The sequence below is a fragment of the Herpailurus yagouaroundi genome, unplaced genomic scaffold (assembly GCF_014898765.1).
Source record: "Herpailurus yagouaroundi ecotype Mexico unplaced genomic scaffold, PumYag 77, whole genome shotgun sequence".
NCBI lineage: Eukaryota > Metazoa > Chordata > Mammalia > Carnivora > Felidae > Herpailurus > Herpailurus yagouaroundi.
Genome location: NW_024412388.1, coordinates 33360464 through 33376742, shown reverse-complemented (window position 1 = coordinate 33376742; position 16279 = coordinate 33360464). Strand labels below are relative to the sequence as shown.

The 16279-nt window shown below is 39.7% G+C and overlaps 1 protein-coding gene and 1 pseudogene across 1 annotated transcript in view; one reads left to right on the top strand and one right to left on the bottom strand.

Annotated features, from left to right (window-relative positions):
• Positions 1 to 16279, bottom strand: part of CCDC30 (coiled-coil domain containing 30) — a 130153-nt gene that overhangs the window by 35156 nt on the left and 78718 nt on the right. The window contains exons 17-20 of the mRNA XM_040455907.1: positions 11712 to 11921; positions 7930 to 8087; positions 3909 to 4157; positions 646 to 911 (exon numbers count right to left, since the gene is read on the bottom strand). Of these exons, the coding sequence (XP_040311841.1) occupies positions 646 to 911; positions 3909 to 4157; positions 7930 to 8087; positions 11712 to 11921 (883 nt within the window). The remainder of the gene's footprint in view (positions 1 to 645; positions 912 to 3908; positions 4158 to 7929; positions 8088 to 11711; positions 11922 to 16279) is intronic.
• On the top strand, positions 141 to 1045 carry LOC121026956 (glyceraldehyde-3-phosphate dehydrogenase-like; annotated as a pseudogene).

Sequence of the window (16279 nt, the reverse complement as noted above, 5' to 3'; positions counted from 1 at the left end):
ATCCAAAGCAGGCTCCAGGCTCTGAGCTATCAGCGCAGAGCCTGATGTGGGGCTCAAACCCACAAACTGTGAGATCAAGTCCTGAGCTCAAGTTGGACATTTAACTGACTGAGCCACCCAGGCATCCGCAATCTCCATCATCTAGAAGCAAGATCCCGCCAACATCAAATAGGGTGATGTTGGTGCTGAGTATGTTGTGGAGTCCACTGGGGTCTTCACCACCCTGGAGAAGGCTGGGGCTCACTTGAAGGGTGGGGTCAAGAGGGTCATCATCTCTGCCCCTTCTCCTGATGACCCCATGTTTGTGATGGGCATAAACCATGAGAAAATCGACAATTCCCTCAAGATTGTCAGCAATGCCTCCTCCACCACAAATCACTTGGCCTTTCTGGCCAAGGTCATCCATGACGACTTTAGGCATTGTGGAGGGACTTATGATCATAGTCCATGCCATCACTGCCCTTTGGAAGACCACGGACAGCCCCTCTGGGAAGCTGTGGTGTGATGGCCGTGGGCTGCCCAGAACATCATCCCTACTTCTACTGGTGCCACCAAGGCTGTAGGCAATGTCATCCCAGCTGAGTGAAAGCTCACTGGCATGGCCTTCTGTGTCCCTACCCATAATGCATCAGTTGTGGATCTGACCTGCCACCTGGAGAAAGCTGCCAAATATGACAAAGTGAAGCAGGTATTGGAGGGTCCCCTCAAGGGCATTCAGGGCTACACTGAGGACCAGGTTGTCTCTTGCAACTTTAACAGTGACACCCACTCTTCCATCTTCGATGCTGGGGCTGGCATTGCTCTTAGTCACGAATTTGTCAAGCTCATTTCCTGGTGTGACAATGAATTTGGCTACACCAACTGGGTGGCAGACCTTAGGGTCCACATGGCCTCCAAGGAGTAAGAGCCTCCTGGACCACCAGTCCCAGCGAGAGCAAGAGGAAGGACTGTTGGGGAGTCATTGCCCCAATGCATCCCTTACCACACTGAGAATCATTTGACCTCCACAGTTTCTATCCTAGGCCTCCTGAAGAAGGGGAGGGACTTGGGGAACCCTACCTTGTCATTACCATCAATAACATATACTATACCCAGCCAAAAAAGGAAAAAGAAATTAAGAAATCAGTGGATTGATAAAACTCTCTGTCTCCCCAATAGCCTTAACCTCTCTTTCAATCTATCCCTTATATAGCAATCAGAGTGGTCCTTCTAAACCAATCTCATCGTATCATGTAGTCCGAACACTTCAATATGGCTTGTGAGCTAGCTTACCCTTCTAGCCTCTTTCTCTTGCCCTCCCTCTACCTCCAAGCATTTTGCTCCAGGCAAAATGAACTTTTTTTCACTTCCTGAAATAAGTCATCTTCTACACTTATTCCTTCCTTACAGCTCCTTTTCCTTATCTTCCTCTTCCAGACCTTCCTTTCCTTAATACTCTCTTTTAGCCATCCATCCCAAATACCTCTCACTCAGCTTGAATAGCTTTCTTTGAGGAAGGCTTTCTTGAGTTCCCCAGACCAGACGAGGTGTCTCTGCTATGCACTATCACAGCATCCTAAGCCTCCCTTTGTATAACACTTATCATCAAGTCTATGTACAAGGATATTTGTTACATCATTATTTGTAACAGCAAAAATATCTAAAAAGCATTTCACATAAATTATAATATATCTGTGTTACAGAATGCCACACAACTGTTTAAAATAATATTTTGGAACTAAAAATCGATAACAGAAAGATAGCTGGAAAATCCTCAAATATTTGGAGATTAAACGACATACTTATAAATAATACATGTCAAAGAAGTCTTGAGAGAAGTTTTAAAAATATGAATTATATATATTTTACATGAAAATGAAAATACAACTTACAAAATTTGTGAGAGGCAACAAAAGCTGTGCATAGAGGGAAACTTAACAGCACTAAATGCAAATATTATAAAAGAAAAGATCAAAAATCAATAATTTAAGCTTCCATGTTAGGAAACTAGAGAAAGAAGATCAATATAATCCTGAAGAAAGCAGAAGAAAAGAAGTAACAAAAATCAGAGCAGAAAGTAGTGAAATTGAACACAGGAAAACAATAGAGAAATATAATGAAACTGGTTCTTTGAAAAGATCAATGAAATTGACAAACCGCTAGCCAGGCTAATCAAGAAACAAAGAAGGCACAATTTACTAATGTCAGAAATGAAAGAGGAACCATCACAACTGATCCTATGGACATTAAAAGGACAATAAAGGAATATTTTGAACAATTCTATGCCTACACATTTTTAAAAATTTTTAATTTTTTTTTTAATTTTTTTTCCAACGTTTTATTTATTTTTGGGACAGAGAGAGACAGAGCATGAACAGGGGAGGGGCAGAGAGAGAGGGAGACACAGAATCGGAAACAGGCTCCAGGCTCTGAGCCATCAGCCCAGAGCCTGACGCGGGGCTCGAACTCACCGACCGCGAGATCGTGACCTGGCTGAAGTCGGACGTTTAACCGACTGCGCCACCCAGGCGCCCCTAAAATTTTTGTTTTAATGTTTTTATTTATTTTTGAGACAGAGAGAAACAGAGCATGAGCAAGGGAGGGGCAGAGAAAGAGGGAGACAAAGAATCCCAAGCAGGCTCCCGGCTCTGAGCTGTCAGCACAGAGCCTGATGCGGGACTGGAACTCACAAACCGCGAGCAGAAACTCACATGACCTGAGCTGAAGTCTGACACTTAACTGAGTGAGCCACCCAGGCGCCCCTCTATGCCTACACATCTGATAACTTGTCTGACATGGACTCATTCATTGAAAGACACAATCTAACAGCTCTTAAGGAGAAATAGATATTCTGAATAGGCCTATACCTATTAAAGAAATTAAATCAATATTTAATAACTTTCCAAAAATAGAGCAGTAAGCCCGGGTGATTTCACTGGTGAATTCAACCAAACGTTTATTTCTATTTATTTATTAAAATTTTTTTTTAACATTTGTTCAGTTTTTGAGAGACAGAGAGAGACAGAGCATAAATGGGGGAGGGGCAGAGAGGGAGGGAGACACAGAATCCGAAGCAGGCCCCGGGCTCTGAACTGACAGCGTAGAGCCTGACGCGGGTTCAAAGTCACGGACCGCGAGGTCATGACCTGAGCTGAAGTCGGATGCTTAACCAACGGAGCCGCCCAGGTGCCCCATCAACCAAACGTTTAAAGAAGAAACAATATTGGGGCACTTGGGTGGCTCCATCTGTTAAGCTCCTGACTCTTTTGATTTTGGCCCAGGTGATGATCTTACAGTTTGTGATATTGAGCCCCGCATCAGGCTCCGCTCTGACAGTGTGGAGCCTACTTGAGATTCTCTCTCTCCTTCTCTCTCTGGCCCCCATCCCTGTTCACACTTGCACTTTCTCGCTCTCAAAAAATAAATAAGTAAACATTTTTAAAAAGGAGGAGGAGGAGGAGGAGGAGGAGGAGGAGGAGGAGGAGGAGGAAAAGGAATGATAGCAATTCTTTGCAATCTCTTCCAGAAAAAGCAAAGAAGAGGGGACACTTACTCAATTCTATGACACCAGCATCACCCTAATACCAAAACCAGATCTAGACCTTACAGGAAACAAAAGCTGTGGACCAGTGTCTTCCATGAACATGTCCAAGGTCCTTTATGTGGCTTGTTAGGTCCAGCAGGACCCAGGTCAAGCTTACCTTTCTAGCCTCCTTTTCTCGATACTTCCCTCATCCCCAAACATTTTGTTCTGGCAAAAATGAACATTTCTCACTTTACTGAAGATGATGATGGCAATAGTAACAAAAATAACATAAAATATTGCAAGAATAATAACAGCACCTTTTTAGTAGTGGCTGGTAGTGTGTCAGCTTGGCTAGGCATGACCTCCGTGTATGTTTCTGATTAGAGTGGGCTACAAGACGTACAGTTTACTGGTGCAGGGGGTGGAGGGCGGAAGTGAAGCGGTTTGGATTTTACACTTGGAAAGTCGGACCAAGTGCTTTTGTAGCTCATCCCCATCACCAGGTATCTGCTGCTCACCTCTGCATGAGGCAACAGCCAGGCCTGCAACTTCTCCACCTTCCCTCGGGTCCTCCTTCACCTTCCCCAGCTCCTGGGCCAGGTGTCCGTTTAGGTCCTTGATGAGGGGGCCATCTTCTCCTGCAGGACGCCTACTTTATCAGGTTTGGAGGTAGGGAGAACTGACATGGGTTCATCCTGTGCTCATAGGGTTAGCTTGACATTGCTCTCCCTCCCGTGGTACCATCTTCACTTCCTGAGTGGACTTCAAGCTCCAGCATAAGACGAATGAAGACAGCCTGACAGGCTGTGTAGCCAGCCCTGCTCACAACTGCATGAGACACCAAACCCCTGGGGCGCCGGGGTGGCTCAGTCAGTTGAGCTTCTGACTCTTGATTTCTGAGCAGGTCATGATCCCAGGGTTGTGGGATCAAGGCCCCCATAGGGCTCTGTGCTGAATGTGGAAACTGCATGAGATCCTCTCTTTCTCCCTTTGCCCCTCTCCCCAGCTTGTGTGTGCTCTCTCTCTTAAAAAAAAAAAGAGCAAATCCCCATACCAAATCTCTTACTAAACATATATTTCTCCTACTAGTTCTATTCTGATTGAACCTGGACTGATACAAGTGCTTATTATGTGCCATATACTCATAATATAAGCCAACCAACCACTTATAACTCATGCAATCCGCACAATGATCTTATGAAGTTGGTACAGACAGGCACTGAAAAGATAAACTTATCTAAGATTTTGTAACTCTTAAGTGGCTAAAAGGTTGCCCATGTAATATTGTTAGGTGAAAAAGGCAAGTTCCAAAGCAATATAATTTAAATGGCTCAACTTCTGTTAACAAAATAAGAACAACAAAAAATATATGCATATGTATAGAAAAAATCTGATCACTTGAAGTGGTTACTGCCAAAGAACAGAAATCTGAAGGATTTATGCTTTTTATTTTATATAGCTCTTTAATAATTTAAATTTCATATAAGTAGTTATAATTACAATTGTACTTGCTAGAATTTATTCCAAGGAAGTAGTAAAGGATGTGCACAAAAATTTGACTACAAGGATAAAATATTATATCGTTGTTTATTATAGCAAGAAACTGGGGAAAATGTAAATATCCAGCAATAACGGATTAAATTCATTATGATACATTGTGAAAATAATGTTCTAGAAGATTTAAAAGAAGATAAACAGAACAGTGAAAAAAGTAGGTTATAATCTAAGTATCTAAATTGGAGTTGCTTCCCTCCAGGTTTTGAAACAATGTATACTATATTATTCGTTTTGTAGAGAAGAATTTCCCTACCCTACAGTATTCCATTTTCTTATAGCTAGCTTAAATATTACTTCAACATATTTCATCTCAGCCAGGCTTCACAGAAGATGCATAGAGCTGGTATTACTAATCCCACTTTAGACACAAAAAACCTAGTTTCAGGAAAGTTGAATAGCCTTTTTCCTTGTTCAATTCTTGAATTACATCTTTTGTCCCTTTTTAAAAAATGTTTTTCTTTGAGTTATTTTTTAATTGTGTTATTTTACTTATAGTTGACATACAATATTACATGAGTTTTAGGTGTACAACATAGCAACATAGTGATTCAACAAGTTTATACATTATGCTGTTCTCACCAAAAGTGTAGCTACAGTCTGTCATCATACAATGCGATCACAATACCATTGACTATATTCCTTATGCTGCTTTATTCCTATGATTTATCCATCCCATAACTGGAAGCCTTTATCTCCCACGCCCCTTCACCCATTTTGCCCATGTCCCTACCCCCTTTCCCTCTGGCAATCCTCAATTTGTTCTCTGTATTTATAGGTCCAATTTTGCTTTTTGTTTGTTCATTTGTTTTTTTTAGATTTCACACATGAGTGAAGTTATATGGTATTTCTCTTTCTCAGTCTGATTTATTTCACTTAGCATAATACACTCCAGGTCCATCCAATTTGTTGCAAATGGCATGATCGGATCCTTTTTTATGACTGCATAATATTCCATTATGTATGGTACACACACACATCACATCACATCCTCCTTATCCATTTGTCTACTAGTGGGCATGCAGATTGCTTCCATATCTTGGCTATTATAAATAATGCTGCAATAAACATAGGAATGTGTGTATCGTTTCAAATTAATGTTTTTTTCATTTTCTTTGGGTAAATATCCAGTAGTAGAATTATTGGATCATATGATAGTTTTATTTTTAATTGTTTGAGGAACCTCCATACTGTCTTCCACAGTGGCGGCACCAATTTACATTCCTACCAACAGCGTATGAGGGTTCCTTCATATTGTGTTTCTTTAAAAACTTCATAGAGTTGTTTTGCAATCTATTATTCATAATCCCAGCTGCTGGAGTTCTTGGGGGTTACAACTCTGGTGTTTGTTGTTTCTACCGACTATCATTTATGGTAGCCAGCTTCCTTGTGTTATTTGCTGATTTTTCATTGTAAGCTTACATTTGACTAAACTTAACATATGGGAATCTTTAGGGGCGCCGGGTGGCTCAGTCGGTTAAGCGTCCAACTTCGGCTCAGGTCAGGATCTCACCATCCGTGGGTTCGAGCCCCGCGTCGGGCTCTGTGCTGACAGCTCAGAGCCTGGAGCCTGCTTCGGATTCTGTGTCTCCCTCTCTCTCTGACCCTCCCCCGTTCATGCTCTGTCTCTCTCTGTCTCAAAAATAAATACACATTAAAAAAAAAATTAAAAAAAATATGGGAATCTTTAATATCAAAATTGGGGTTGTTTTCCTCCAGAGATAATTTGGGAAAGCCAGGGGGCTGCCTGTTTGGGAACACTCCAGCTCCTTCAAGCTTCCCAGCTTTAATATTAGAATCTCTAGAATCTCTAGTTCACCTCTTCCCCCTTGGGGCAAACTTCCTCAGCTCCTTCTCTCAAACCTGGGGCTGATATTATTATTTGCCCCCTGACTTAGAAGCTTGTTTGCCCCATTCATCATTTTTGTTGTAGCCTATTGTATGTTTGCTCTTAGCACTTTCTCTTGCTTTATTGTGGGCAACACTTAAAAGGTTTACTTACTATAGTTTATTCAGGATCTAGGTGTATTACAACAGGATGGTCTGCCATCCTGTTAGCTGTAGCAGTGAGACAAGTATTTTTCTACTGTACTTCCCTGAGTGAGCTCATTATTCATTCATACGTTCATTCATTTACTTACTTACACATTATTCATTCACTAAGTATTTACTGAGTACCTTTTAGTGCCAGGGCTGATGTTAGAGCTTTTAGCTAAAGCTGAAAATAAATTTCTGAGCTTCATTATATATGTGAATGTCTGCATGTCTTTTCAGTGGCTAAAACCATATTTTTCTTAAAACATATGTGGTTCACTCTTCAGTGCCATAGAAATAAGAAGCATCAGTTACTGAAGTTTAGGGCATCCAGGAAGATCATTTAAGTAAGAATTCTAATAGTAATCATAATAATTTTAGAAAAAAATGAAAGCTCCTATTTGGTGACAGATTACTGATGATTAAGAGGTCTGTAAAGTACTTGGAATTTCTTTCAAGGAAATCAGGTGATAAATACAAAAATCGATTTCCTTTAGTTTGCAGTTTATGCCAATCATGTGAGAGTTGGAAAAGCAAAGCCCAGAGTATCATATTTCATAGGTAATCTAGTCAGTCATTCAAGAAAATTTACTCGTGCACCCCGTGCACCCGGCTCAGAGCAACGAGAAATAAACCCTGCCCTTAAGAATCTGACACTCTTTTGTGAAAGGCAAACAGGAAAAACAATTCGAATACAGTGTAACGAGTGCTATATACAAGAAGTTATGTAATGTAGTTCACTGCAGTGGGAACACAGAGGAAATACATCCGTAAACTGACATTCCTGCTAAACTCAATCAGGTTGGCCCATGGGAAACTGACATCTTTGCTCCTCTTACCTCTTCTGTTGTTCCTCCTGATATAGTTGCTTTGTCTTAGCTTCATTTTCTAGTGCTTCCTTTATCCTTTCCTCCAGTTGCTTCTTTCCCGAAATACAAGTGTCTGTGAGACAGACTTTATGAGCATATTCTAATTTCTGCTGCAGATCCAAAATCTTGAAGGAAAAATTTCACAAATAAAACATTAAGCATGACCTTTTTTTTTTCCAATCAGGGAAATGCTGGATGAGTAACTAGCAAACATAGTGCTAACAAACAAATCTGATCTAAAGCAGAGAATGTGGCTAGATTTAATTTTAAAATAAGTTACCTAAGTTTTACACTACATGATACATTCGCGTAGTTTAATGTATGTTTGGGTAAACGAAGCCATGCAGTGAAAACTCCTTCCCATCTTTATCCTGTCTTCCTGCCACTTTTCCTCCACTAAATACACAATTACTGGTATTAGTTTCTTACGTACCCTTCCAGGGATTTATTTATGCCTATATAAATAAATACTATTATACAGTTCTCCTTCATATACATATTTTTTACACAAATGATGGCATACCATATATACTTACGCAGCTTGCTTTTTGTAAATAAAAATACACTTGGTGATTTTTCCATATTATATGTTTATGTAGAATCGCCCTCTCTTTTACAGCTGCATATATAAGGATATATTATAACTTATTTAAGTAGACCCCTACTGATGGACAATTAAACTGATTCCAATCTTTTGCTATTACCAACAAATCTCTAGAATACATTACGAGATGTGGGTTTGCTAGGGCAAAGATTACTATTATTTGTTTGTTTAATAGATAATGCCAAGCTGACTCCATAGGTATTAGGCCAATTTACACTTCCAACAGCAATGTAGGAATGTGTCTAGTTTCTCCACAGTGTGACTAGATTCAGGATAAGATCTTAAAACGAAGTAGGAGTCTCTTACAAATCGAGTTCCTGTTAGCATATCACCTCGCACCAGTAATATGCTCTTTAATGCACTGGTAGGACTAACAATAAGATTTATGAATTTGAAAGAGAGATGTATAATTTTATTTTAGAATTTACATGTTAGATTAAAAGCTTCATTAAAACATTTTTTTATTAGATAAGTATCCTTTTAATTTGTTTACATATTTTTATGAACCTTTGTGTCACCCTAAGTTGTGACTGGTACATAGTAGATGCTCAATAAATATCTGCTGAATGAGTAGTTCTTAGCAGAATAGCTATTGTCTCCTGAATGTATTCCTGATCTAAAAATGCATTCTTTATGAGGGTTTGGCACCACAGTCCCCACAAACACTCGTGAACGCCAGTGCACGGCAGCCCCCTTTTTAAGAGCAGGGCTTTGTGCACCAGCCCTAGGTCCTGGCAGAGCCCACAAACTATAGGAGAGGTGAAGATGCAGAAATGCAGAATGATTCGAGGGCAATGGCAGTGGGCGGCCAGTCATCCACGGCCAGTTCAAGTTCCTTTGAGCTGCCCCTGTTTAGTCCTACAAAGAGAAAATGCTTCCTTAAAGATATTCACTCTTAATTCCACAGAGGCAAATATCACCACCCCATTGGCTTCTCTATCAGGGACATATGCAGACTTTTGAACCTGTCACCCAGTTAAGAAAAGAACATTTCCAATACTTTTAAAGTGTACTCTGGGACCTTGTCAATTATCCCCCTTCCCTCCTCACTTGAGAAAACCAATTATCTTGAGTTTTGGGTTAATCATTTCCTTGCTTTTTCTTTAATATATAATCTGTGTAACATGGCTTTTCCTTTACATAATTTTGACCTCTGAATCAATGAAATCATACCGTGTTTTTGGTGATTTTTTAAAATGTTTATTTGTTTATTTATTTATTTAGAGAGAATACGAGCAAGAGAGGGGCAGAGAGAGAATCCGAAACAGGCTCCACACTGCCAGTGCAGAGACCGATATGGGGCTTGAACTCACAAACTGTGAGATAATGACCTCAGCCAAAATCAAGAGTCGGACGCTTAACCAGCTGAGCCACCCAGGTGCCCCTGATTTTTCATTCACTATATATTGAACTACAGCATGTACCTGTAATTCATTTATTTTCACTGTTGTATGCTATTGTGTAAATATACAGTTTATTTATTTGATATTATGTCAGGGGACGTTTGGGTTGCTTCCAATTTTCTGCTATTTGGAACAATATTTCTACAAAAATGATTGTATTCCTGTCTCCTGATACCTCTGTGCAGTATAATACTTTTTCTAGTATTTATGCCCAGTAGTAGAAGCATTGGGTTGTATGATACACACGTCTTTAACCTAACTAGATGCAAATGCCAATTGCTTTCCAAAGTGTTTATGCTAATTTACTCTTCCAACTGCAGTCAATATATGAGTCCCTGTTGCACAAAATCCTCACCAGTATTTAGTACTGTCTAAATTTAGAGTTTTTTACTAATCTGTATCAGTTTTACCAACTACTTCTTGTTTTTAAGTTTATTTATTTTGAAAGAGGGAGAGCATGAGCATGAGCGGGGGGGGGTCATGAGAGAGGGAGAGAGAGAGAATCCCAAGCAGGCTCTGCATTGTCAGCACAGAGCCTGATCTGGGGCTGACTTCCATGAACTGTGAAATCATGACCTGAGCCAAGATCAAGAGTCAGATGCTTAACTGAGCCACCCTGACGCCCCAGCCAACTACTTTTTTAATGGAGTACTAACATACATAAAGTGCATATATCTTGAAGCATACTGAATGAAGTTACTTATATAACCACTTCCCATGCTAAGATAAAGAATGCTCCCAGCACCATGAAAGACATCCTCTCCCAGTTAATAACCCTCATAAAGACAACCAACATCCTCTGACCGTAGCTTAGTTTTGTCATTCTTTTTTTTTTGTAAATAATTTATTTATTTTTTAATTTACATCCAAGTTAGTTAGCATATATAATGCAACGATTTCAGGAGTAGATTCCTTAATGCCCCTACCTATTTGGCCCATTGCCCGCCCCCCCAACCCCTCCAGCAATCCTTTGTTTGTTCTCTATGTTTGAGGCTCTTATGTTTTGTCCCCCTCCCTGTTTTTATATTATTTTTGCTTCCCTTCCCTTATGTTCATCTGTTTAGTTTTGTCTCTTCTTGAACCTCTTACAAATGAAATTACATAGTATGAAGTCTTTTGTTCTGGTTTCTTTAGCTCAAAATTAGGCTTTTGAGCATAATAAAGATGGCTGTCATCTGCTTTTTGATGTTTGTTTCATATTTATACTGTTGGATTACATTATTTATTTATTTATTTATTTATTTAAGGATTTATTTTTTACGTGAGATTTGACTGAAACCCACAGATCAAAATGTGCAACTGTTGCGTACTACTGCCACCTGGTGTTAGCGAATCTAAAATGCAGGGGCATTATTTCAAAATGGTTCATTTCACAACACGAATCCACCCCCAAATTGTAAAATAAAAACCATAGAGAGAGACAATCCAAAGGAGAGGAGAATAAGTCTTTTAAAAGTTGAAAGTATAAAACAAAAGTCGTATGGTTTCAGTCAGTTACTTTAAGTTCATGCCATAGCTTTACAGACCCTTACCTTTTCAAGTTCATGCAGTTTAAAGAAATATGAGATTTACTGGAACTGCAGGAGCAGGTGAAGTCAAAAGAGAGGAAAGCATGGAAGAGCACAGAAAAACCCTGGAATTCTATGAAGTGTGCATCATACCTACTTCCTAAATCCTTAGGGAAACAGGATTTTAGTACTGGCATCCAGCATATGGTACTTACTAAGCATGAGGATAATTACCTTTTCCTCTGCATCAGCGACTTTTGATTTCTCTTGAGCCAGCTTTTCCTTCAGGTTGTCCTGTGATTTAATGCTCTGATCCTGTTTAAGTACCTCCAGCTCCAGTTCCCTGATTTTCTGCTGACCGTGCTTCCATTCTGCCGTGAGTGAAGAGCACATCTTTGTACCATCTAATAACTTCTGCTGGGCCTGCTTTAGTTCAGTTTTGATCTCGAGGAGGGGAATAAACAAGAGTGATAGAAATAAGCGTGCAAAGAACATGAACATGAGCCAGGATAAGCACTTTTCCAAGCAGTGCAGTCCCCTAAGAGCTGACAAATAACCAGTGTCACATGGATGATTAACTCCCCAGAGCTGTCTTGTGTCGGTAAGGTTTGCCAGATGGCCGCTGGACAGAGGAATTTTCCTAATGTTTCTACACAGGCATGGTCTAAACATTTTCCATCCTTTTTTAAAAATCTACTGCAAGCTGGCTTTCATTCCCACTCCTCCATGAAACTATTTATGCTGGGGCACTACTGATGTCCCCACTGCCAAAATGAATCCAGTGGACAACTGACCTCTTAGGTAGCATTCACTCCCTCTGTCTCAGAAAATTATCATGGAGTCTGTGATACCAAACTCTCCTGGTTTGCTTGCATCTCTTTGCAGTTCCTTCCCGGTCTCTTGTGGAGACTCTTCTAATGCTGCCCAGCTTCTAAATATCACTGGACTCTCCCAGGCTTTGAGAGTTGATCATTCCTTCCCCAGTTCACTGTCACAATTTGAAATACCATCTTTGTGCCTGGAACTGCCAAAATAAAACTCCCTGATTCTGTCCATATCAAAAATGATTTTTCTCTCTCAGTCTTCCTGATTTCAATAAATGATGCCTCCATCCAAGGTTTTGTTCAGGCCAGCAGTCTCAAAGTGATCCTGAGTCTTCCTTTCCCATCCTGAGCCCCTTCGGCACTTGCTGTCCTGCTCCCTCCACAACACGTCTTGCATCGGCCCATCAGTGTCTACCACCCTCGTCTCCAACATCACGGTCTCCAGCCTTGGTTGTTGCAATAATGACATGGTTCTGCCACTTCCATTTTTACGCCCTTCTAATCTGTTCTCTACAATGCAGCCAAAGTGTTCTTTTAAATTTTTTTTTTTAACGTTTATTTATTTTTGAGACAGAGAGAGGGAGGAGGAGGATCAGAGAGAGAGGGAGACACAGAATCTGAAACAGGCTCCAGGCTCTGAGCAGTCAGCACAGAGCCCGACGCGGGGCTCGAACTCACGGACCGCGAGATCATGACCCCAGCCGAAGTCAGACGCTTAACCGACTGAGCCACCCAGGCGCCCTCAAAGTGTTCTTTTGAAAACATAGATTGAACTATTCACTCCACTGCTTAAATCTTTCAGGCTTCCTGAAACTCTGGAAACAAATCCCAGCAGCTTGCCTGGCCTTCTATGGTCTGGTCTTTGCCAACCTCTTTTAAATCACAGGTTATTTAGCATCAAGAAAATGAAAAGGGCCATCTCTATTTTTAAAAGTTGATGACTGACTTTAATAAAAATTTTGAAAATTTAAATGAAAAAAATTTCTATAAAAATAAAATATACCAAATTTCTATAAAAATAAAATATACCAAAATAAAATATACACATATACCAAATAAAACATACTTTGGTATATGTGTGACTTCTTATAACCATTAAGAAACTGAATCAGTAATTGAAAATCTTCCCAAAATAAAACTCTAGAATCAGAAGGATTCAGAAATGAGGTCTTATAATTATTAAAGAAGAAATAGTTGTAATTTACTCCTTTTTTTTTTTCTTTACGGTTTATTTATTTTTGAGAGAGAGAGCATGCACAAGTTGGGGAGGAGAGAGAAAGAGAGGGAGAGAGAATCCCAAGCAGGCTCTGCTCTGTCAGCACAGAGCCCAACATGGGACTCGATCTGACAACCGTGAAATCACGATCTGAACCAAAATCATGACCTGAACTGAAATCAACAGTCAGATGCTCAACCAGCTGAGCCACCCAGGTGCCTCAGGTGCCCCAGCTGTAATTCACTCTTACAAACTCTTCCAGAGAACACAAAATGAAGGTATGTTACCTGTCTCATGTTAAGGGGCTAGGGTAACCTTTATGCTAAAGTTTGATGTGAATGTTATAAGGAAGAAAAATGACAAGCTAGTCTCATTTGCGAACTAAGATGCAAAAATTCCAAAGAAATACTAACAAGCTAACACCAGCAATACAGAAAAAGGATAATAATTTAGGATGAAGATGGGTTTATCCTAGGAATGCAGAGTTGAGTTAGCATTAGAAAATCAGTCAATATAATTCACTGTATTAACAGATATAAAAATCTTATCTTCTCAAAAAATGATGCAGAAAAGAATTTGATGAAATTCAACATGTACTCATCCAAAAACATTGAATGAACACTATAAAAGAATTTTATTTAAAAAAAATTTTTAATGCTTATTTATTTTTGAGAGAGAGAGAGACAGAGAGAGACAGAGAGACAGAGTGAGAGCCGGGGAGGGGCAGAGAGAGAGGGAGACACAGAATCTGAAGCAGGCTCCAGGCTCTGAGCTGGCAGCACAGAGGCCGACATGGGGCTCGAACTCACGAACCGTGAGATCATGACTTGAGCAGAAGTTAGATGCTTAGCCAACTGAGCCACCCAGGTGCCCCAAGAATTTTCTTAATGTGATTAAAAAATGTCTATTAAAAAAACCCTACAAGGCATATTAACTGATATTTTAGAACTTTTTCTTTGAGACTGGGAATGAGGAAATGTTACCCACTATCATCGGTTCTATTTGTCACTGTACTAGCCACTGCTTAGGCAAGAAAAAAAGAATGAAAGGTATAACATGTGGAAGGAAAGAAAGAAAATTATATTTATTCCTAGATGATATGATTGCTTGTGTATACAATACAAAATAATGTAAGCATCAATTGTAAGAAGTAATTTAAAAGTATGGCAAGGTTTTTATTCAAAAAAATTCACTGCATTTTTATGTATTAGCAATAGTTAGAAAATGAAACTTTATTTTTTTTATTTTATTATTTAAAAAAAAAATTTTTTTTTTCAACATTTATTTATTTTTGGGACAAAAGAGACAGAGCATGAATGGGGGAGGGGCAGAGAGAGAGGGAGACACAGAATCGGAAACAGGCTCCAGGCTCTGAGCCATCAGCCCAGAGCCCGAAGCGGGGCTTGAACTCACGGACCGCGAGATCGTGACCTGGCTGAAGTCGGACGCTTAACCGACTGCGCCACCCAGGCGCCCCCAGAAAATGAAACTTTAAAAAGTTACCATTTACAATAGTATGGAAAACATCAGCACCTAGGAATGTGTCTAACATAAAAGATGTATAAGGTCTCCACAAAGAAAATTAGAATATTGGGAAAAATTAAAGAAGACCTAAATATAATACACACATATTTCATGGAGGATTCAATATCGTAAAGATTTAAACTCTGCCCAAATTTATCTACAGATTTAGTGTATAAATTCAGTGTATAAATCCCCAAAGGTTATGTGTTAGTATATGTATGTTGTGTGTGAGTACATGTGGGTTTGTGCGTGTAACTTGACAAACTGATGACAAAATTTATATAAAATTTCAAATGGCCAAGAATATCCAGGCATCCTAGAACAAGAACAACAAAATGAAAAGCTGTGCTCTATCAAATATTGAGGTCTGCCTAATGCTAAGTTAAGATAGCATGCTATCGGCACAAGAATAGACAGAACAATGGAACAAAAGAGAGAGCTCAGAAACAGACCACACACATTTCTTATGTCCTAGTGGACAGTACAGTAATGTAGGAGAATATCTTTATGACTTTGAGGCTGACAAAGATTTCTTAAGTCAGAACCTGAAATCACCAATTATAAAGGTAAACATTGATTAGGTTAAAATGAAAAACTTTGATTCATCAAAACTTCTATTTAGAGAGTGAGAATGTAAGTCACAGAGTAGAAGGTGTTGGTGATACAAACCTGATCAAGGCTTCATATACAAAGAATTCCTACAAATGAGTGGGAAAATTAAAAGGACAGAAGTCCCAAAGAAAAGTAAACAAAATCTTAAACAGGGAGTTCACAAAGTAGGAACTCAGATGTCAAATACATTTAGAGAGAGCTGTTCATCTTCATTTGTAAACAGGGAAATGCGCATTAAAATGCTAGGAGCTACCACTATACCTGTATCCGAGATTAGCAAAAAATTTAAAGTCTGACAGTACCAAGAGTTGGTGAGGACGCAGAGCAACAGGAACCTTCCTACCTGCTGGTGGGAGTATAAACCTTTAGACAGGAGTTGAAGTAACACATACGCTGAGATGCAATAATTCTACTCCCACTCCCTTCCTAGAGAAATACGTCCTGTGGACATCAGGATACATGTACACGAATGTTCATAGCAGCAGTTTTTTTGTTTGTTTTTAAAATTTTTTTAACGTTTATTTTTGAGACAGAGAGAGACAGAGCGTGAACAGGGGAGGGGCAGAGAGAGAGGGAGACACAGAATTGGAAACAGGCTCCAGGCTCTGAGCAGTCAGCACAGAGCC